Here is a 22,653-nt window from a genome sequence, read left to right as displayed (position 1 = left end):
ACCTCCCTCTCCCCAGCCCACCTCCTCTCAGCTTGTCCGGGGGAATACCAAGGCGTTCCCAGGCCAGCCGAGAGATATAATCTCTCCAGCGTGTCCTGGGTCTGCCCCGGGGCCTCCTCCCGGTGGGACATGCCTGGAACACCTCCTGGGCGAAGCTTAAAAATCACTGCACATAATTACATTTTCAATTTTTATTCTGACACATATCTAAGACAAAACACATAACCAATTTTTAAAAATGTACTTATACGCAAAGGATGTGTTCAGTCAACAATATATCTATCTATATAAATATATATAACGTTTCTTGACTCCAAACTGGTCTCAAACTGTGAAGCTGGGTGCAAAAAAGGGCATCAACATCTGTCATGTGCTTGTTTCCACATTGATAAAACCACGATGATTACATTTTAGTGTGAATTTATTAGGTCTGTTTTATCCATTTCCCTAGTGCTATGGTTTAGATATTTACCTATATTAAAAAAAAAAACACAAACTCTTTCAAACTAATTGTTAAATAGTCTAACACACTGATTGGTGAGCATCAGTTACAGTAGGTGACCTGGTTGGTTTTCACCTGACGACTCTGGATGAAGGCTTGTGGGGCCACCTGTCCAACAGCTAAAGCTGGGGTCATGCAATAAGAGGATGAATCCAAGCACAGCAGTAACTCTACAACAGATTGGCTGCAATGGCCGAATCAAAACGTAGACCCGAACCTGACTGAAGTACAGTGGCTGCAAACTTCAATGAACTCAAGTAATGCAGTAAAGAGGGCTCAGATTCCTTCACAACAATGTGACAGACGGATAAAGTAGCAAGAAAACTTCAAGCACATGATATCGCAGGCAGCCTCAGATACACTAGCTACCTGCAGACTTAATTGTTTGGGATCATGACAAATATCTGCTCAGATATTAGCACCATCAGATAAAGCAGATATCATTAAAAATAACCGTTTCATGAGGTTTTCAGTTAGTACAGCGGTCCTGATAAAATGCTGAGTTAGGCAATATACAGGAAAGCGTAATTTTTCAATGCTAAACTTACACTTCCCTAGACTATGAGAATTTTTGTGGATGCAGAAACTGAGAAGTGAAAGCATGCGGAAAAATGCAGACCCGTCATAAATGTATCATATTGTTAAAAAGAGGAAGTGACAATGTTTTGTAATTTTGCTTTTTTCCCCCCACAAAGTGATGGATAAGTAAGACTCTCTTCAGCGATAACACAAGAATAAAAAAACAACAACGTTTCACTTTAAACAATCATTTTATTAGCAGTCCCAAGAGGCAATGAAAAAAAAGAATAAAAGGAACAGAAATTAAGATTACAGTCAAGACGGCGGGTCAATCGAAGTCAGTGAACATAAAGACGGAACAGAGGGCTGCACACACACACAGAGCACAAAGTCACGTCGTTATAAAAGGAACAAAGTGATAAATGAAGACCGAGTTTAACCTCACGGGTGGTGTGTGTGTGTGTGTGTGTTGGCTGATCCCTCTGTTCCTCAGGAGAAATTCACCAGGACCGACCCCACATTCACACAATCGCACACCTAACATTCACGCAGACATATCGAGAAAAGAAAAAGGAAAAAAAAAAAGAAAAAGAGAAAAGCCACGTCTTCCGCTCCTCAGTAAAAGCCATGATTTTATATTTAGGCTATTTGTGACACAAATCAACCATCAACAAACCACAGCCGTTCAGGCAGGCCTTTAAAATCGTTATTTTCTATTAATTCTGTACAGATTATATATTTTATTTACACACTGAACAGCTTGTCAACTTCTCAGTGTGGAGGCAACCCAAAACTTTGCAAACATTCACTGGTGTTCACACGTCTGCTGCCGCTCTGTGCTCATCCCTGCCTGCTTTCATACAGACCCGGACATCAACGCCTTCGGTTAATATAAAGTCTGCAGCACTACTCGCCTTCAACAATCGCCCAACAAACAAAGCGATCGGGAGCACGTTTCCCCTCACTGTGACGCTTAAAATAATAGATTCACACGCCTCATTCATTTCCCCTTCAGTTTGTCTCTGGCTTTTCTCAGTGCTGCATAGACCTGGAAATAATGAGAGCTTCCTCTCATGACAGTCTCGAGAGACAGATGCTCGCCCCGGTGAGCGAAACTCAACTGACGCTGATTGAAACCAATCTGAATTGCCGATTACTGTAGCGATTCAGCAGTCACAGAAATTACATGCACCTTTATTTTCAGTGCTTACTGTTGGTAAGATCACATCAGACTCCAGTTTGAGTTGTTAATCTAGGGCTTAAAGTCAGATGCTCGCACCTGGAGACACAGCAGGAGATTTAAAAAACAAAACTGGGCAATGGGTCACTAATCCTCTCACATCTGGAAACACACACACTCACACATTACGGATGATTGGAGCAGCATGGGAACAGAAGGGGAGGAAGGGGGTACTAAGGCCATGATTATAGTGGATGAGACAGAAAGAACAGCATTTATTCACTTCCCTATGTCCTTCACTGTAATGGGATTTAGTCATATAAAAAGTGTTTTCTATCCAAGAGTCATTCATGCACCCAAACAGCCTTTCAGTGCTTTTAATACAGACATTACACCAACTACAGCCGGCATCCGCCTTCTCCGTCAGTCTGTTGCATACGTAATTGTTCATTTTTGTATATACATTACTCTCCCTCATAAGTTATTTCGCTCCTGCTGCTGTGGAGCAGCAGATTTGAGGCAGAGTAAAGCTTTATTAACATCAGATCCCCCCCTATGTCTCTCTCTCTCACTCACACACAGATACACACTCGCACTGTCACGCACACATGTGATCTACCAGCTGGTCTCTGGTGCTCAGCTGACAGACAGTAAGGGGAGCTTTAGTTTATTAGGTTTAAAAAAAAAAAAAAGGAAAGGAAAAAAGATCAAGCGCTTTCTTTCACATGGAAAGGTGACTGGGATGGATCTGTGTGGTGGTGGTGGTGGTAGTGGTGGGGGCTCATACAGGTGAAGGTGGGAATTTGCGGTGGGGGGGCCTAGCTGAGAAGCTGGCGGATCTCCTTGTGCATGTGACACAGGAAGTCTACGTATGACGCTCCCCCGCTGGCGCTCTTGTCTTCGACCAGGAAGTGTCTGAATATCAGCTCGGCCCTGTCTTCCTGCTTCACCACCATCAGCTGCAAAATGACAGAGAAAGGTGTGTGAGAAAGAGGAGGCAGACTTGATACAAAATGTGCCCATAAAAAATACAATTAAATAACGTATTGAGCATCCAGCTCACAATTATTGCAACAAGAAAAACATAAAAGTGTATTTAAAAATAAATAAATAAATCAAAGCATCTCCTAAAACTTACATCATGAAATTAAAAAAAAAATTGAGTTTGAGATTTTCCGTTTTAATATTCACTTAAATGTTTCATCAATTATCAAAAATAGCTGCCTTTTAATTCTTTGTTAAGCTCCTAACTTTCCAATTAGGACCAAACACTAGGTTAGATACACGTATCGGGAAGTCTGCGTTACAGAAGTTAGAAAAAGACATTTATCCACCTAAATAACTGGACTGACCCGCCCAAAGCAGCAGACAGTGCACAAAAGAACTGAAGAAGAGAGTACGCGCAGGGTGGAGTGAGTGGAGACGAGGGTTGGGAGTGAAAAAAGGACAGCACAAAGAGCGACAAGAAAGGTTTACGAGATGGTCTCGAGACAGTTCAGGTTGAGCATTTTGGAGACAAAGTTTGAGGCAAGGCTGTGATGGATTTAACATGTGCAGAGGAAAGATGGTGAATATATTGGTGCCGTTGGGCAAGAAGAAAAGTGGAAGACCACAGAGGACATTAATGGATGCAGTAGAGGAGCTGCAGAGTGGTGGTGTGACAGAGGAGGATAATAGGGATAGGGTGAGATGGAGGCAACTTGAAGAAGACGATGAAAAATCTATTTCTCAACAGAGGTAGCATGCAAATTGTTTAAAGTGCACCTGTTGCACATTTTCTTATTTTCTGTCATGTAGACATTGTTGCAGTGGTGGATTCTCATATTAACATGGCCAGAGTTTCCAATAATGAGGTCAGCAGATGTAAAAATAACTCCTGTTGACCAAAAGCTCAGGTTTCAAGCTGCCTTAAATTCTCAGTTTAGACAGTTTGTGGCATCATTCAGGTCCAAAAACATAAAACAGAGATGATATCCTTAAACAGTCTTCTCAGTCACGCAGCACAGAAACTCCACTCAGCTGCTTTTCAAACCTTCTGTTTAGGAGCAGCAGCCAATCAGGGAAAAGCAGGCTTAAAAGGAGAGGAGTTAAAAATGGCCTGTGGGGTAGCACTAAGAGCCAGTATAAGCGAGATAAGGATTATTTTGAACTATGAATCATGCAAAGCTGCCCAAACCATAACAGGCTCCTTTTCAGAAACATTATGGGGTAAAAAGGGAAGAGAAAACTTGCCTTCATGTATCGTGATCGCTGTGCTCTGAAAGAATAAATAAGCTCTCTGAGAGCCTGAGAGATGGGGTTGTCAAGAACAGGCAGACTTGTCTGAAACAAAAAGCAGAAACATTCAGAAAATATATTATACTTGAAACCATTACAATACAGGAAACAACTGTAATATCACTATTATAAAACTGTTTATGTTGTGGTAAAATTCACATTAAACATTCAGGATGACTGATTTTGTTAGCCTTTCATTAGAACTCTCTTCAATACCACGTTTGAGTCGATCTGGCTGAAGCTCGGCGTGCCAAAGATGTTAAGCAGCAGCTCCTGCTGAACGCTGGCTCCCACCCACAGGAAAAGGTGGAGCCCGGTCTCCAGCAGGTAAACTCCTCCTTTTGACAACCTCTCCTCAGAGTCCCTCACTGCCACTGGCAACGAACCGCTTTCCAATTTCATCTGGAAGATGAACAAAAAAAATTAGATGCTACTGTCTGCTGGCATTTCAGCCTGCTGATCAGGTGGTAGATTTAGTTCAAGCTAGCTTACATTTTAACAACAAACAGAAATAATTTGATTTGAATTGTATTTCTGGGGCTTTTTTAACATATCACACACCACCAAGGATGCAGTGTTCAGCATCTTGCCAAGAACACCTCAAAACTTTACGTCCTGAGCCACAGCTACCTCAGAGTGGTCACATGTTACAGAATTTGGGTTTTTCTGAGGATCTGAATCCTGTATTCATACACTATTTAGCCATAAACCTCACTAAAATTTTAATATTTAAACGAATGATACCAGACAGATATCAAAGCTAATATAGTCAAAAACACAAAGCAATTTCACTGTGTGCTCTTTGAGAGCATCACTGTATTCATTTGTTTGCATTTGGCTTCATAAAACAGGCTGTTGCACTGACCAAGTGAGCAGCATCAGAGTGGCCATATCATATATGAACTTATTTCTAGTGTTACCCCCAGTTTTAGACTTTTGTGGCCAAAGCATCCAGCCGAGAACGTGAACAGATTAGATCTTTGGGGGCTTTTGTCTGCGGTCTCACCACTGGCAGCAGGCGGGGGTAGAAGAAGACGTGACTCTCTGCAACATCCATGCAGCTGATCAGCTGTCTAAGGTAAGCTCGGTCATCCAATGAAACGTCGGCTCCAGGTAGCAGCACATCACTCTTCAGCACGCAGTTCAGATATACTGGGAGCAACTTCATACACTCTGGGAGAATCAACTGGGGAACGAAGAAAACAAAACAAAAACCCACTGTCATCAATTCAAACGCCTAATGACGAGTAAATATGCTGAATCAGTTTATGAGAAAGGCAGGTTTTTGTGGGTTTGATATGAAACGGATATAGATTATAGCGAGGATAGGGATTCATTTGATTCATTTGTATTTTAGCTTCCATTATTCATCTGTTGTTTTATCCATAAAAAGCGTCATGAAAGCAGTGATTACAATCATCATCTTGCGTTTCGTTTGAGTGCAGTGTAGCTTTTAAACATTCAGTTCTGAGTCTCTCTGTGAACCGTGTGTGGCCTTGGTGGATGTGAAAGTTGACCTCTGAGTATGCATGTGGATGCTTTCACAGTACCTGACCAGCAGATGAGGGACTTGCACAGTTCTTCCTGTAGCACGCCAGAATCTGAGCACACTGGTTCACAAGAGTTTCTCTCACTGCCTTAGTGGGGTTGCTGAGAACGCCACGGAAAGCTGGAAGAAACCAAAAACACACGCACTCATGTATCACCTGCTATGGTGCATTACACTGACATCTAAATGAAATTAACTGCAACCACTTTTCTCTCAGATATCTAACATTTACCGTCTTTGCTTCCCTTCAGTCAGTGACCTTAGAAAGTTGCACAGATGTTGATAACAGCAAGCTCTCAAGAGGAGCTACAGCTTACTACTGTTAGGCAATTTGCAGCTCCGCAGGAGCAGCTCAGCACTGTTTGGTATTATTTTTAGAAAATGTTATTCATTCAATTCTCCACTCACACCTCGTTAGAGAACACTGGAGAGAGAGAGAGAGCATTTAAGGAGTTCACACTCCTCCACAGCACAAAAACTCACCGTATTTGGAGAAGTAGTTGATGATTGTGTCTGTCTCACAGTTGCGGTACAGGTCAGCCAGCTGAGAGCAGCAGTTCACGGCCATGTTGTGGACGCGGAGACGTCTCTGGCCGCTGCAGCTGGTGTACAGCACGGCACACTGCGAGGAAACAGGTTTTATTAGAATGAACAGACACAAAACCTTTCATACTTCAGCAAAGCTGTGCGACTTACGTTGCCTCTTCTTGAAACCACTTAAACGTAACCACAATCACCAGTCCTCCACATCAAACGAGTATATTTGGCAACTTTCTATATTACCTTTATCTGAACATTCATTTCTAAACAGCTAGCCTCAGTCTTTCCTATCCTTGATCTAGAGGATAAGCCCTTGTTCTATTCTGCAGATCCACTTTGAGTTCGAGGGCGACGTTAACCAGTACCACCTGTAGCAGGTGGAGAACTGGTTCAATGAGAGCTCACCAAGGCTGCAGAACAGAACAAAGACTGCTGCCGACAGCTGCAGTGCATGACATTTATCCTGGAGTTCACTGAGATAACTCACAGGAGAGCAAGTGAACTGTACTCGCCCCTTTTTAAATAAAATATCTGCAGAGGAGAACTCTATCCATCTGACATAAACACAGTGTGATGCCAGATGCTTTACTAAATCATCGTTGCTGCCATTTGTAAGAACTTTAAACCCTTTGAAAAGCCTGGTTTGTTTACACTCTCCTTTGAGGATTTAGTTACAAGCATGCACACCTGCATGAGTGCCCCCGTCTCCTCGCTGAGCTTGTCATCGTGTTTGAACTCAACAGTGATGGCCTTGTCACAGTCGAGACCTGCCAGCTCCACATCTGTGGTGTTACTCATATAAAAGGAGCCGAAGAAGTCTGTTGCTCGGATGCCTGAGGGGAGGGAAATTAAAGTCAGCTGTTACATGATACATCTATAGACTTTTTTTGTTGGTTTTGAAGTGCTGAAGTCTCACCTGTGCTGGTTCGCACCCTCATAACAGCATCAAACCCAACTAGTTTCTGAATGTCTCGTCTGAGGTCGTTTAAGAATCGCTCCTGATCCGACTGGGCCTGCAATAAAGAAAGCACATAGTTATACAATCCAGCTGGTGCTGACTCACAATGTTTTCTTCAAAGTGGCTGGATGTAGAACATTGAAACAAAACTCTCATGCTATCTATTGGAGTGAAACTGAAGAAGGAGCAGAATGACTTTTGCTCACCTGGAAGTAGGTGTATTTATAGACTGAACCTCCAGTGGAGACGGGAACCACAGCTAATGTGGCAACATCCACATACTGGTTGGGGAAGAGGAAAAGATCCACACAACAGCCCTGGGCTACACACTCCTTAGCCAGAGAGCTGTAGAAACCCACCTGAGGCTGAAATAGCGACTGTGGACGACAAGAAAGGAAAGGGAGTGAGTGTGAAATAACACAAGAAGTTGACCTGCTACAATATGAAGTCATGTCTCATGCTTACCTTCTCCTTGTCTGTTCCAATCAGTTTCTTGTCTTCTCTGTTTTTTAGTTTTCCTGGGGCCTCCGCGATGGGCAAAGAGGTGTGAAACACAAACAGCTTCCCAGCACAGTCAGCAGCCTGTGGGGAGAGAAGACACAGGTCATCAGACTGTGACTCAGGTAAATGGCACTGGAGCACCACCTACTGCTTTTCTGTGTCAGAAGCTGTCATTAGGAAAACGTTTCAAAAAGTGCATAAGCTAAAGGGCTCCACAAAGCTGCAGTATAAGATAAACAGGGTTTATTTTGAACAGTGAACACAAAGCTACTCTAGAAGAGTCCAAAAATAAAAATATGGAACTGGAAATAAGTGTAACAGGCCCCTCTTTTAAGATCGATTTAGTCAAAAATTATATATAAACAAATGTTTTGTTTCAGAGCTGCCCATCGTTGTAGCTTTAACCCTCTGGGATCAACGTACACGACGGGGCGTCCAAATCACATGACCAATTTAAGAAGACACGGCAATAAGATACAGTCTCCATTTCAACTTGTGTTGAAAGTACCGACTTCAAAATACATAGCAGTTTTTAAATTGTGTCGATAGACCACATAGAACCAGAGTTATGATAAAAAATATACACAATGTTTTTTCCTGAATACTGTCGTCGTGTTCACTGGTGGGAAATTTAAAAAAAAACAAAAAAAAAACAAAAAAAAAAAACTGCATTTCAGTGCTAGCAAGCACTCTAAAAAAAAAAAAAAAGAGGACAGACAAAAAACACCCTCTTGCTATTGGTGGAAAAATGTACCATATCGACTTTTCAAAAAACTATATGGCCACATGTGGCATTTTTATAAGTTTTACCAATGACACAGCGAGCGAAAGAAACACCTCCTGCTTTCAGGCCTGTGGTGTTCTCCTATAAGAGGTTATATAAAACACGCCTGAGGCCTTGGCTGCATTTTTATGTAAATAGTTGCAAATAATTTTGTTGTTTGCCAAAGTCGTGCATAGATTTTTAAAATGTACAATTTATATTTGCATTTAAAGTTATTAAAATGATTCGATAAGATAACCGTTATTAGTCCCACAGAAGGGAAATTAGCTAAATATGTTTGTGGTTTTTACAGAAAAATATAACTGTTTTCTACTTTTTGATCAATTGTGTTAATAAAGTAAGTGAAAATGAAAATATAACTGGAAATTCAGACATGTGAGGTTGTGCTGAAAAGAATGATACCAAACAAGGCAAGGTAAACTGCTTTTAAAGGTGAAAGATAGACGTCAAATCAAAAGCAGTAAAAAGCAGCCAATTATACCCGGGACCCCAGAGGGTTAATATTTGGCAGCAAAAGCAAATTTCATTAAAAGGTTATTTATTATTTACATTAATAACATAAGCAGTTTGGTACCAAGTGAGAAAAAATGGACATTTTAAAGGTTTTCAAAGTTTGAAAGTTAACTTTTATGTTCATCTTCAAGAAGTCTCTAAGATTTCTGGACCTGGACACAAAACACGACAAAACACGACAGGCGTTTACCTTTAGTGCCTCCAGTCCCGCTTGGATGACGGGTCCAAACACCGTCTCCGTCTCCCTGGTATCTGCAAACATCTCTGGGATCTGGTCCAGCAAACTGGAAAAACAAGCAGCAAGTAATTAACCCAGATCAATGTGTCTGACTGTCTGTCTATTCATGTATTTGTCCAAGTGTCAATGTCCACTTTATAGCTGCCCACCTCTCGATAACTTGTCTGCTTTCATTTACATTCACCAGGAACCCGTCAAGCAGGGGTACAAACATGTCTGACACGTCTGACACCACCATCATCTGGGGCTGGGCCAAGCTCGACTTGACGTTGTAGAAGTGCAAAACCTTGTTGTAGGTGACAAAACCCACTCGCACTGCAGATTCCACTTCGGGATTCTCCCTGAATCAAAATATAAATACATAAATAAATCAAAACCACGTTCCCTGAGATGAGCTACAAATCTGACAGTACTTTTCTTCGTTCAGGTGTGTGCTTGAGTACCTGGGGAGGCAGTCTAGTAGGGTCTTGAGTTCCTGGCAGACAATGTTGACCATGCCGCTCTTCACAGCATTGTAGGACACATCAATAAGGAAGATGAAGGCTGGAGGCGGAGGGAGCTTGTTATTCTGTAAACAGACAAGCCATAAATAGATACACAGGTACGCTCAGGAATTACTCGTTGTTTAATTGGATGTGGTCTCGGACTTTAGTACCAAGACTTACCGGTATACAACATATATATATTTTTAGATTCTTTCCACTTTACATGTCCTCAGTCCTAGCCTGATCAAGCATGTCGCATCTGGAATCCCTGACTTGGGTTAAAGAAAACTAGAGCTGCCGTCTGATGGTGATCGTTGTGCTTCACTCACATCTTTTGCTCAAAAATACTAAATCTAGTGCAGGCTTTTTCTTTAGCCACTGCACATTTTTAAGTTCAGCCAAGATAACAAAAAGAGAACCTCATACTTTATCAACAACATCTAACCAAATGAAGAAAAGTTTCTAATGTATTTATCCAAATAATTACTAAATAATAACTACAAAAACTAAATAGCAAAGCAAGTGTTAAAAGCTTCTATTAAGTCAATATGTTTCTAATCTTGTTAAATAAGAGGAATTATGATATTTACTAAGACAAGACTCATAATAGATCCAGTTTCTTTGTTAATATCACCATATTAAAAAAGGTAAATAATTGAAAATTGAAAAATAAATACAAAATAAGATAAGCGCTATGATGGTATGAGTAAGTATCAGCCACTGTCATTGGTGATATATATTTTTTAAAGATCCCATCCCATTAATATCGTATCCACCAAGGCCCATTAATAATTTAATCATACTGAGATATAGAGACGTTTTAGTGAGAATTAATCACTTATTATTAAACCATAAAATTAATTTAAAAAAAATGATGATTGATACATGGTAAATAGTCAGCTGCAGACTTATGAGGTACTTTAAAGCATGAAAACCCCACAGTAAGACTTTTTTCCCCTCATGGAGCTTTCAATCGTGGGTCTTACCTTACAGTAGTCAACAGTTGCAAGGAATTCATAACTGCCCAGTGAAAGCTCTGGCCGGTCGTAGCAGTCCACCCTCTTACCGGTGTGGTCCAGATGCTGGAAGTATTGTGGAGGCACTGTGGGGGGAAAAGCAGAAATGATATCAGCGCACATCAGGGTACCATTTATAGTCTCTCAAACGCTGCATCTTTTCACATATCACTATGGACACATGTGCTCACCCTCTGTGACACAGCTGCAGAAACCACACTGGAAGCGGCGACCTCCCTCTATGAACTGCATGTATGGACACATGTAGGCCTTGCAACGGTTGCAGCGGATCGGACCGCTCTCGCCGTGGTCCACCACGAGTGGAGGGGCCTGAGGAGATATTCGCGAAAAGAGTAAGATGAAACTAAACTTCACCAGGACGAGAAAAAGGATTCAAACACCCTAATGTGGACAGAATTACTCAACTGAGACGCAATATGTACCAAACTGTTATCAGTTAAAAATAAATAAGTCATGCCTGCTTTTCCCTACAGCTGTTTTTCATACCCAGATGACACAACATGAAAGTCCAATCCAAATGGATATATATTAGGCGTGATGACAGCATGAAACAGGGTCATGCAGCCACCCCCACCTTTGATTTGAAGAGATTATCCCACTGACATTACGTGCATCCTCTGATACAAACTACATATTAGGCTTTTTCCTGAAAAATAATCTTTTATCAAATCTGGCTCCGAGTAATAACTGTTCCACTGTTGCAACAGAAGATGCAGCCGCAGATACCGATGAGATGAAGATGATGAAACGCAAAAGAAGCTTGTTAATGGGACAAATAAACAATAGAATATTAATTTTCAAAGACATTCAGCATTTTCAAAGATATATTTTTGCATTCAGAGCTTGTTTGCCTTTTTAAAAAAAGTTCAATCTCTAGGCAGAAGATTTTCTTCCTAATACAATACTGCATTTCCAAATGAGAAAAAAAAAAAAAAAAAACTGTCTAATCGCAACTTACAGAATTCACAACACAAAAGAGATATGAGAGAACGCCACAGCAAAGGAATCACTCACCTCATCAGGTGGCAGCGTGGCGAGGGGCTTGATGACAGCAGCCAATGGCACCTGAGACTGCTTTGCCATATCAGCTGTGCAAGGCATGTTGTAGGCTGTACAACGAATAAACCTGGGACTGGCATTCCCTAAACACAAGCACAGTTGCTCCATTATTATCAATGCTAAATGTAAAAATTATTTTCAAGAATGAGTTTAGTGTTATCTTGTTAACTATTGAAGTAAAGTGAACTCCAGGATAATTGTGGCTGAGAAAACCAGAGAGGACAAAAAAAAGGAGAACAACCTTGGTCTTGAACCTGGAAGTTGGTGGTGACCAGTGGTGGGGCTTGACCCCTGACCCCTGTGGTGAATGGCTCGGTAGTTTTAGCCTTGTCATCCTCTATTACCTGGATCTAATAAAGAGGGGGAGACAAAAGGTGGCCCACGTTCATACATGATCACAGCATCAATATAAGACATTTATAGGACACACTATCCCCGAGTCTCACAAAAATTAAAAGAGGCACATGAAAACCACTCATGCAGGAAAAGACTTGTATACAACTCCCCCACACAGAGATTTGCAGCCACTAACACACAACTATACCCTGTGATGATCAGTGGACAAAAACAATAAAGTCCATTCATGCTGAAGCCATTCTGTCAGAATTTAAAACAAAAAATTAAATCCCGGGAACCGGGAAGGATTTATCAAGGCATGCCTTAAATGCAAGAGACTTGATGGTAAATCCAATCCAGGCTAGCATGCAGGGCTTGGAAAAGGATTATAGGTGTTGTGTGGGTGTATAAAGTTTACTTTGAAAGACAGAAGTTCTCTTAAGAACCAGCTGCCTCAAAATCCTGACCAAAAACACAAACAGTGAGGTGGGCAATGGTTATACGACCTGGTGTACAGGCTGTTAATGTGTAATCTGAGTTTCACAAAAAGTTGCACTACATCTTAGTCATTTTTCCTGACAGTCTCTTGAAAACTTGAGACAGCTTGAGACTTTAGAAAATGCTTTTTTTTTCTTTATTGTTGCAAACTGGATGAAAAGATCCCACAAAAATCAGTCAGACAGGAAACCATTAAAGATTAAAGGGTCATGGCACAGATGTGCCTCATCTTCACCATTCAGTTTTTGAATGAATTATACAAAGAATAACATGTTACTTAAGGAGCTCTAAAGGTCATGGTATGGAACTAATACACTCGCACTCATCATTATTTCATGTATTTGTGCTATGTTAAAGGATTAGCAGGATAAATGTACTGGTTTCACACCTACTGTCCAGATTGAGAATGGTAACAATTTGGGCTGTGCGATATGACCAAAATCTCATATCCCGATATAAGACATCTATCGTCCCCATAACGATATAAATCACAAAAATTTTACATTTTCTGAAAATTCTGTGAATCTCGGGCAGCTCGACTTGCGTGAAGTGTTTCCAGCTGCGCGTCGTGTACCTGGAGTCGAGTGTTGTAACCGATGCATGAAACTATACATTTTTAGACATAAGTTGTAAAGGCCGCTGTTTTCTTTGTGAGTATTTATTACACGGCGTGCTGCGGGGAAAAGCCTGTTCTAACGTTTGAGTCGAAGGTTTATTTTTTTAGCACCTGACGACTCTTTTTTGCTTCTCATCCGTAAAGACTCTGCATACTCTTTCACGTAATTCAGTTTATTTTGAAAAGTCTCAACAGGATCTTGAGCTTTATTGTGAAAGGTTTATGTGGAAAATAAACAAGCGGACACGCAATGGTTTTACCGTCGTTGTTGCTAATGACAACGCATAAAAACAGGCGCTTGTCCGTCCGTAGTGTGGTTATATTAAATATAAGAGAAAGAGAGAACTTTAAGAAATTAATATAGCCGCTACAGTGGCCATCAAAACAATGAAAAAATATTGCCGTAAACAGTTTATTTTGCGACACCACGAAACAAACGATAACGTAAAATGATAGATGTTTTTATATCGTCATCCGATACATATCGTTATATCGAACAGCCCTCGTAACAATCTTCTCATCCAGTTCTTAACAAGAAAACACAAAGAAACATTTTCTACAATGTTAAACTTTCCCTTGAAATATTACGTCTTTGTTGTGTTTTGTTTGGGCTGTGACAATTTCATCTGGGCATTTCTGCTAAAAACATATCAGATATCGGCATATCAAAATGTATCTGTGACACAACAACTGGATCATAACATAAATTTTTAAAAAACTGTCATGATCGCTAACTTTAAGGGAGTAGAGGAAAAAGACAGGAGGAGGAGGCAGTGGGTTACTGCAGTCAGGCACAAAGAAGAGGATGAAGCAGAGGAAAAGGCACACAGGAAACTTACTGGGCTTGGGATAGCGTCTGGATCTATTCTATGTCTCGGTTTCTGCACAGCCGGCATGTCAGACGCTTGCTTTACATTCAAATGTTTGTCCAGCAAATTGCGCAAAACAAGTAAATACAAAGAGTAAAAGATAAAAAGGAGTGTGAGAGGAGAAAGATCAGCAAGACTGAGCTCAGCAGCAGGTAGCATTGCTTTTATGTAGACAGAAACACATCAGTATTATTGATTAGTTATTAGTAATATTGTAAGCTCAAGTGGAAATAAGTTTAAACTAACTAGTGGTAGCAAACATGCTTAGAATCTGAGGTTACATAGTTAAAAAAGGTTAGATTTCTTCCATTCTAGAGCTTTGCAGTATGAAAATAATACATTTACAATGAAATCCAAATTTATGACCATGTTGAGTAAACACACATGCATTTATCACATTATTTACCAACTTGCCATCTTTTTTCTAGACCGAGAGAGATGCTGTCAGGTGTAAAAATGGTCCCACTTCAAAAACTTACTCTAGGAATAAACTGCTGAGATATTTTAATTCTTATTACTGAACTAAACTCTGAATCTTTTATAATAAATTAAATTAATCTAAATAACAGTTTAATTGTAAGGAGAACACATAATAACAGAATTATCACACAGCTCTAGGTGCAGCATGCAAAAATCAATCACACTCAGTGTCCACTAAAAATATGAAACTTAATTTCATAGGACTGTTGCATGTGAAGTGTGGATCAGAACCAAGAGTGAAATTTTAGAAAAAAAGAATCTAAACCCATATGTGGGTCGAAACTTGCAAAGGCCCGGATGTAGCCTGGGCCATGAATTTGAGATGGCCTAGTTGTTACATTTATTTATTTCCCCTGAGGGTTGAACATTGAGAAAGCCTCGCAATATAATGCAGCTCAGTACATCATTACAACCAAATACAGATTCTAAAAGTTGGAGATTTAAGAATTGGTGTTGTGTGGCAAACCAAAACAATTTTGTGTCAGCTCACCGGGCTAGGAATGGCATCTGGGTCAAGTCTTTTCTGTGCAGGTGGAGCAGGAGCTGGTGCTCCATAGTTTGGTTGCCCAGGGTAAGGGCCTGAATACCCAGGCTGAGGGCCTCTCACCTGCCCAAAAGCACCTGCAGAAAACAGCAAAACAGCTGAGATACAAAGAAAACGAATGATAAGCCTTTTTGATTTTACTTTAACAGCCGTCTCCTAACCATTCTGCTGAGGAGGGTATCCTGTCTGCATCCCAGGTTGAGATGGAGGCTGCTGTAGTGGCCCAGGAGGACCTGCCGGGCCCTGGGGTCCTGGAGGCAGGTGATTGCTCTGAGCCATGGAAGTGGGAGGCATTTGAGGTCTAGGAGGATGGTGCCCTGAGTGATAGGGGGATGGCTGAGATGGAGGGGGTTGCTGCTGGGGTGGCATGGGACCTGGGTACTGGCAAGAGGGGACTGAGGTTAGAGGGGGGCCAGGAGGAGGAAAAGAACCAGGCTGAGAGCTAGGAGGGGGGCCTTGAGGTGGAAACGAGCCTGGGGCAGAAGGCGGAGGGCCAGTGGCAAAGGAAGATTGACTGACAGGTGGAGGTGCTGAAGAGAAAGGGGGCTGGGGTGTAGGGAAGGACTGCTGTGCCTGGGACACTGGGGGAACAGGAGGTTGACTTTGTGTAGGCACCGGACCCGAGTAAGAGGATGGAGGTAAGGTTTGCTGAGAAGGATGTGGAGGTACAGAAGAGGTGAACTGCTGCTGCTGCTGAGAGGTAGGGGGAAGAGAGGAATTGAATGGCTGTTGAGAAGAAGGCGGTGGGCCGCTATAATATTGCTGAGGAGCTGCGGGGCCGCTGGGAGGTGGCGGCTGAGTGGGAGCAGAGGACACAGGGGGTGGGGCTTGGGTGTAGGAGGCCTGGGGTGCGGCCGAGTACCCAGTGCTGACAGGAGGCTGGGAGCTGTGAGGTGGAGCTGAATAGAGAGCGAGAGACAATACAATCTTTAAATATCATAAAGAGAATAAAAGACTGCATGCATTAAACTGAAAAACACATCTATTCAAATTACCATATCCTGGCCCAGCAGCGGTTGGTGGTCCAGAGGTGATCTGCATCCCCGTCATCTGGTTGGTAACCTGCTGCATTGTGGATGGGGGTCCATAGTGTTGGGGATAAGAAGGGTGCGGCCCCGATAGGTTCATAGCACCCTGGTTGTACGGCTGAGAGACAGCAGGTCTGAAAACACAAAGCTCTTTCAGTAGTCGATTGCACTAGGAGACACTGATGTTAGCTTGCATTCTCCACTTTAATTCATCCCAAAGGTGTTCTATCAAGTTGAAGTGAGGACTCTGTGGAGGCCAGTCAACAGGAAGGGGCCATTCCCAAACTGTTCCCACAGAGTTGGGAGCATGAAGTTGTTCAAAATGGCTTGATATGCCGAAGCATTAGGAGTTTCTTTCACTGGAACTAAGGGGCCGAGTGACTGAAAAAAACCTGAAAAATAACTGCACACTATAATCCCCCCTTCACCAAACTTTACATTTGGTACAATGCAGTCAGACAGGTACAGTTGTCCTGGCAACTGCCAAACCCAGACTCATCCACTGGATTACCAGAGAGACAGGTGTAATTCGTCACTCCAGAAAACATGTCTCCCAGCATTTTTTTACACTACTGCATCCGACGCTTTGTATCATGCTTTGTGATGTAATGCTAAGATGTAACTGCTTGGACATGGAAACCCATTCAACGAAGCCCTCTATTCACTGTTCTTGAGCTAATCTGAAGGCTACATAAAGGTTGGATAGGTTGGAGGTGATAGACTCTGCAGAAAGTTAACAACCTCTGCACACTATGTACCTCACCTCCTCTACCATCTAACCTTTGAATATTTATAAATGTCATACCCATGTGAGTTGTGAAGATATGCTGTGCAGTGTCCTCTCCCTGAGCTGTGACTCTGCTCTGACACGTGCACACAGAGAAGGTCAGGGCTGACCGACACAGCTTCTTCTATCAATTAAACAGTATAAGGTGGCCATGTTTTTAAAATAAAATATAAACTTTCAGTCTGTATCCTCAAATTTACTGTAACCAAACTAACATACTGATTAGGACAACCTGATTACAAAATTGTCCATGTTTTTACAAGGAATGCACATTTTTAGCTTATTATTAGCGTATCTTGGAGCAAATCCAATCAGGATAACAATATCCTAGCATGACAAGCTCACCTGGTTCCTCAACAGCACCTGTCCTAATCCAGCCTTTTAAACAGCAGATAAACACAAAAAGAAATGCAGAGTATTGGCAACCAAGGTACCTCCTGCTTTCTTAAATTTCAGTTTCTGTGCAGTTTGTCGAGTGCCTTAACACATCACTGTTTCTAAAAATGTGCTTTGGTTGGTTTGTAGTCTACATGTCACTCCTGTAAGGAAAGCACCAGATTTTGACAGTCTCAGTACTAGTATCTGGGGTATTATAATGGATTCTGTCAACTGCTTCAATGAACTTGTACAGCAAAGGCGAAAACAAATTACCTGGGTGGTGCCTGTGTAGGAGGTGGGGGTCCATTCTGCATGCTCCCTTGACTCTGACTGTACTGATTGTACTGCTGAGGTGCTGAGACAGGCGGGGGTCCAGAGGTAGGAGGACCCCTGACAGGACCTGAAATGCAAGAGCCAAATAATTACTACATATAGTGACAAAAAGCAACTTCGCTACCAAATAATCGTGAATCAACTCTGGTATGAACCTTAGTATGTTGAGATAACTGAGGTTAGGGCTGGGCGATATGGTCTAAAATCCATATCACGGTATAATTTGAAGCACATGCGGTAACGATATATATCGCGATATATTCTTGTCTTCTGTATAACGTATTTTCCACACTATAAGGCACACTTAAAATCCTTTAATTTTATCAAAAATCGAGTGTGCCTTATGTATGAATTCTGGTTGTGCTTACTGACCTCAAACTGATTTTGGCGTGCAGAAATCTGTTAAAAATGTTTTGATGGATTGTCAGAGCATTACGGCTGCCGTAGTGAGGAGCTTCGTGGAGTAATCTGGGTCCAAAACTCCGTCCCCTCAGGTCCCAAAGTCAAACGAACACTGAGAGTTAAAAACGGTCTAAATTCTTTCATCTTTAATAAAATCATCAGCGTTGCTGCTTTACCAGGTGTAACAATTAAGTTTAACATCCAGGCATCCATGAAAACAGAATTTATTAAATTTAACGGAGTTAGAAGTTAGCAGGAAGTTAGCTCGCTAGTTTCCACCTAAACATGACATACAATGTTCTGACTGAGAGATTTTTGAAACTAATTCAGCTTGATGACATCATCAACATGCGCTATTGCGATAGAGCGGTATAGTCAAAATCTCTATCGTTGGCCAAATTTATATCGTTCCTATCGTATATCGTTTATATCGCCCACCCCTAACTGAGGTAACACTATTATAAGCCAAACATATTTTTCCCTCGTGGGTTTGCACAGATAGAAAACCAAGATAACAAATGCTGTGTTTGAGGAGTATCAACCAGATTTGTAAGACAAGTTCATACAAGAACTTTGTTTTCACCATTCAGACTGTAAATCTCACCCTAATAGTTTGTTTAAAGGGAACCTATTATGCCAAATATCTATTGTTGCAAAGGTGGATGCTCATAACAAACATGACCAAATATCAAGTCAACATATGTACGACTAAGTCCAACAATTAGTTTTAGACATTTTTTCTACTCTTACGTACAATGTCAACAAGAGAGGGGATATTTCTAATATGGTCATCTGAGATGCAGAGCTCTAGCTTTGAGTGCAGAAACCCCCTCCCCACCTGCTGTTAAAACCTTCTGTGTGCAAAAGGCAGCGAATCAAAAGCAAAAGAAGTAATGACCAGTGGATTCAAAGACTAAATTTATGTCTCTCACATAACAGAGATATAATTTATTTTTCTGGCCTACACAAAGGTTAGTGTATAGTCGGCTGCTGTACTTGAACGTCACTGGCATTAGTCTCAGAAAGATGTTCAATTATATGCTGAGAAAAATGACACAGCAGGAAGAATAATACCTGCAGGTACAGAGAGGATTTGATGATTGCAGGGCATATGAAGTGTGAAATGAGTGAGAAACAGAGATGAGCTGGTTACCTAAGTCAAGAGGAGAGGGGAGGTCAGAGACTGGGTTGGCTGCCAAAGCCTTAGAGGGAAAGCTTGTGAAAGGAGAGTAACCTGAAATAGAAGAAAAGAGGGGAAGGAGGCAAATACAAGACGATGAAGAGAAGTGCATGAAGCAAAGTGAAGGAAGGAGAGGGCAGCTGAGAATCAGATTAGTATGCACAGGTTCTGTGCTTTTCTCACACATACATGATCACTCACATGGCAGGAGGCATGTAGGACACTCCAAGGTTATATCCCTCTGAATGCTTAAAGTACAGCCTACCTGAACTGCTGGATGTCTCACTCATGCGCACATTTTTTAACAAACTGCACTTTACCTTGCGGTGGAGCCCCAGGCTGATAGGCTGACGCAGGGCCATTGTAGGGTGCGTAGGGTGCTGGATAGCTCCCATCCAGGGGAGCGTAACCAGGCTGGCCAAAACTAGGCTGGGGCTGGCCATATGGAGAGGCCATTGGCGTGTGCTGGTTTACATTCATCCTCAGTTCATCCCTAAATCTGGATGAAATTGTGAAATAACAATACAGTTAGTTACTTAGATGTCATAGTTAAGGACTAAACATGTTTCACCTGCTTCGTGTGTGTGAACAATAATACAACCAGGGCACCTGTAGTGTGAAAGCCCCTGAAATAAGGACGGTACTGATAAAGGCTGTTTTGAAGGTATTGTGTTTCTCTGAAACAAAGACACGGACTCTTTCAAAGAGCAGGGGGAATCTGTCCACAGCAGTGCTTGCACATACTGCTAGAAAATTTACTGACAACTGTCATGTTTAAGAAAACGTTTTTTCCAAAGCAGTTTAACCAGTAAGTCTAACTAAAATAACAAGATCTTAACATCCACATAAAACATAATGGATCCAAAATGAAGTTTTTGCCACCAAGCACCTGAACTAAAAAACAGGCAAACTGACACAGAAGAGCTTTGCCCTGCAGGACTCTAAACTCTAACTGTCTACAGTCTGACATTATTATTTATTTATTATTTAAATCCCACTGACTTATGACATTAACATTTCCTGGTTCAGTGACAAAACCTTTATTGGCTTTTTATGTTTGACTTGGCCACACCCTCAGCCTTTTGAGTTTTTACACAATGTGCTACAAAAATTAAATAACATTAAATAAAAAGATTACAACCAAAAGAAAGTAAACAAACATTAATATCAAACACCTATTGCTAAAAACACACAAAATGCAAAATTATTATGCAACTCTTTCGCAGCTGTGAAAGTGGTATTAAAGATAGTATCAGATAATACCTGAGTACAGGTTTTACAAGTTATTAAAGAGAAAGTATTGTAGACAACTAAAAGGATTAAAAAAATAGTTATGACTAGTTATATCTAAAGACTGTATAGTTAGAAAACTAAAATAACCATTTAAGAAATGGGTTTTAGACGTTGTCAAGGTGGTTAAATAAGCCAATAAAATGCATGTAAGCAACTTTTCATGCTGTCTGCATCACAGAAAGTCAGTGTTGTCTTGCCATGACTTTTCTAAACTTATAAAATCTAATACTTAAAGTGATGAAAACCACACTCAAAATATCTCAAATGAGAAGATGGAAAGTAGGAAAGCAAGTCACTCATAAATCGTCAATAACATAAAATAAAAACTAATTAAGGCAGTGAGAAGAAACCAAATGCTGAATTATGAAAACCAACTTTATGAGCATAACTCCAACACATGTCAACTTTAACCCTGCTAACAGATGTGGGTGAGTGGTGTTTTTATTCACTTTGTTCCTGGACACAGGCCTAAAATATAAGACATGAGTGATCAGTATCGTCTGACAGACAAACACGAGCTAAACGAGCGGGTCCATTGAATAATTCAGCAGTGCAGGTGCCACAGCGAGAAACACAATCGCTGGAACCGTAACTGTTCTTTTACTATGTCGGGCCTACCGAGTGACCCACATCTGTTCTAAGGTGCACTGCTAAAGGTTTGGGCTAGTAATTTTATCCAAACATCGGAGAACTTTTTAAAACTCACACAGAAATAGGGTGTTTGAGAATAAAAAACAAGTGCCAGGTAGGGAAAAGACTGTTTTGTAGGAGGAAAGTGTGAAATCTGGCGAGTAGTAATGCCGCCGCATTATAATTAGCTCGCTAGCAATGCTAACATTAGCCGGACAACATGTCAACCAAGAGCCAAAAACAACTTGCCTCTCTTATTATACAAGTAACTGTTCTGACTCTAAGTAGGGGTCAAAGCAGGACACGTTCCTTATTTAACCAGACTCCAGCTACGCCAGCATGCTAATGTTAGCAACCACACAGCCTGAATCATGACAGCACATCAGCTGTGACCAAATGCTAAGTTAGCTCGTAATCTCCTAGCTTTTCGTCAGAGCGGTGCTAGCAGTGCCTTAGCATTAGCCAAGCATTAGCAAACGTAGCGAAATCCAAGATCCCCAGCGAAGCCGGGAGGGGGATGGCAAAGAAGAAACCGTATCAAAACCTAAACCTACCTCCAAAGTGATGTAAATAGTAAGGCTGTCCTAGATTTGATGCAAACTCTGAAGCCCGGTGGCCGACAAACTGAGACGCCGATGTCGTACCGGGGTGTTGCTCACTAATCCCTTCTCGGTATCAGAAGCGGACATTCAGCGGAACTGCTGCAGCGCTGTGCCACGTCCACATCCGGACTCCGCAAAGTGACTTCCTCCGAGAGAGCGCAGCAGTGGTTGCTGGAAGCTGTTCAGGCTGCTCTGTGAGAGTTTTGGTTTCATTGTAAGAATTGGGGTTTGTTTTTTCACCTTTTCTTCGGGAATTTGACAAGGCAGCGGTGTAATTGGTATACGGTATCGGCAGCCAACTATTTAACATGTAAAATGGGAGTCTTTTTAATCAAAGCATTGATAGTTATTAATAAAAGTTATTAAACAGGGGCTGTTTCATGATATTTGTGGTGGCCCAGAGGGGACCAAAAACCAGTGGAGGAAGGGTACTGCTGGGGTCAGGGTAATCAACCCTTACGGAAAAAAAAAGAGTCACTTTTGAGCAGTTTTGTTCAGATAAGGTCAGATCAGAGGGAACTTGAGATGTCACAGC

The 22,653-nt window shown here is 41.5% G+C and overlaps 1 protein-coding gene across 4 annotated transcripts; it reads right to left on the bottom strand.

The window, feature by feature from the left end:
• Window positions 1-1,253: 1,253 nt before the first annotated feature.
• sec24c (SEC24 homolog C, COPII coat complex component) lies at window positions 1,254-22,242 on the bottom strand. Of its 4 annotated transcripts, XM_040039369.1 has the most exons (25): window positions 22,071-22,242; window positions 19,914-20,092; window positions 19,567-19,647; window positions 17,952-18,078; window positions 16,481-16,647; window positions 15,647-16,384; window positions 15,432-15,562; window positions 14,432-14,500; window positions 12,384-12,492; window positions 12,098-12,225; window positions 11,254-11,392; window positions 11,033-11,148; window positions 10,005-10,129; window positions 9,711-9,902; window positions 9,514-9,607; window positions 7,991-8,107; window positions 7,732-7,902; window positions 7,484-7,580; window positions 7,255-7,400; window positions 6,511-6,649; window positions 6,029-6,147; window positions 5,485-5,664; window positions 4,695-4,880; window positions 4,434-4,523; window positions 1,254-3,160 (listed from the first exon to the last, which is right to left on the bottom strand). In XM_040039369.1, exons 2-25 carry the CDS (start codon window positions 20,071-20,073, stop codon window positions 3,020-3,022), a joined length of 3,762 nt encoding a protein of 1,253 aa, XP_039895303.1. In that variant the 5' UTR covers window positions 20,074-20,092; window positions 22,071-22,242; the 3' UTR covers window positions 1,254-3,019. The 4 variants fall into 4 exon arrangements, with proteins under 4 accessions (XP_039895303.1, XP_039895304.1, XP_039895305.1 ...); XM_040039370.1 differs by lacking the exon at window positions 14,432-14,500; XM_040039371.1 differs by lacking the exon at window positions 19,567-19,647.
• Between the last annotated feature and the right edge of the window lie 411 nt (window positions 22,243-22,653).

This window comes from Simochromis diagramma, unplaced genomic scaffold (genome assembly GCF_900408965.1).
Source record: "Simochromis diagramma unplaced genomic scaffold, fSimDia1.1 OVJJ01000402.1, whole genome shotgun sequence".
NCBI lineage: Eukaryota > Metazoa > Chordata > Actinopteri > Cichliformes > Cichlidae > Simochromis > Simochromis diagramma.
The sequence above is the reverse complement of the archived record's forward strand: the minus strand, read 5'-3'. Positions and strand labels throughout refer to the sequence as shown.

Excerpts from the sequence above, each read along its gene's own strand:
- sec24c (XM_040039369.1), bottom strand. The coding sequence starts at position 20,073 with ATGAATGTAAACCAGCACACGCCAATGGCCTCTCCATATGGCCAGCCC. Across the intron at positions 15,563-15,646 it reads ATACCCTCCTCAGCAGAATG|GTGCTTTTGGGCAGGTGAGA; the intron begins GTTAGGAGACGG and ends TGTTTTCTGCAG. Across the intron at positions 3,161-4,433 it reads AGCGATCACGATACATGAAG|CTGATGGTGGTGAAGCAGGA; the intron begins GCAAGTTTTCTC and ends GTCATTTTGCAG.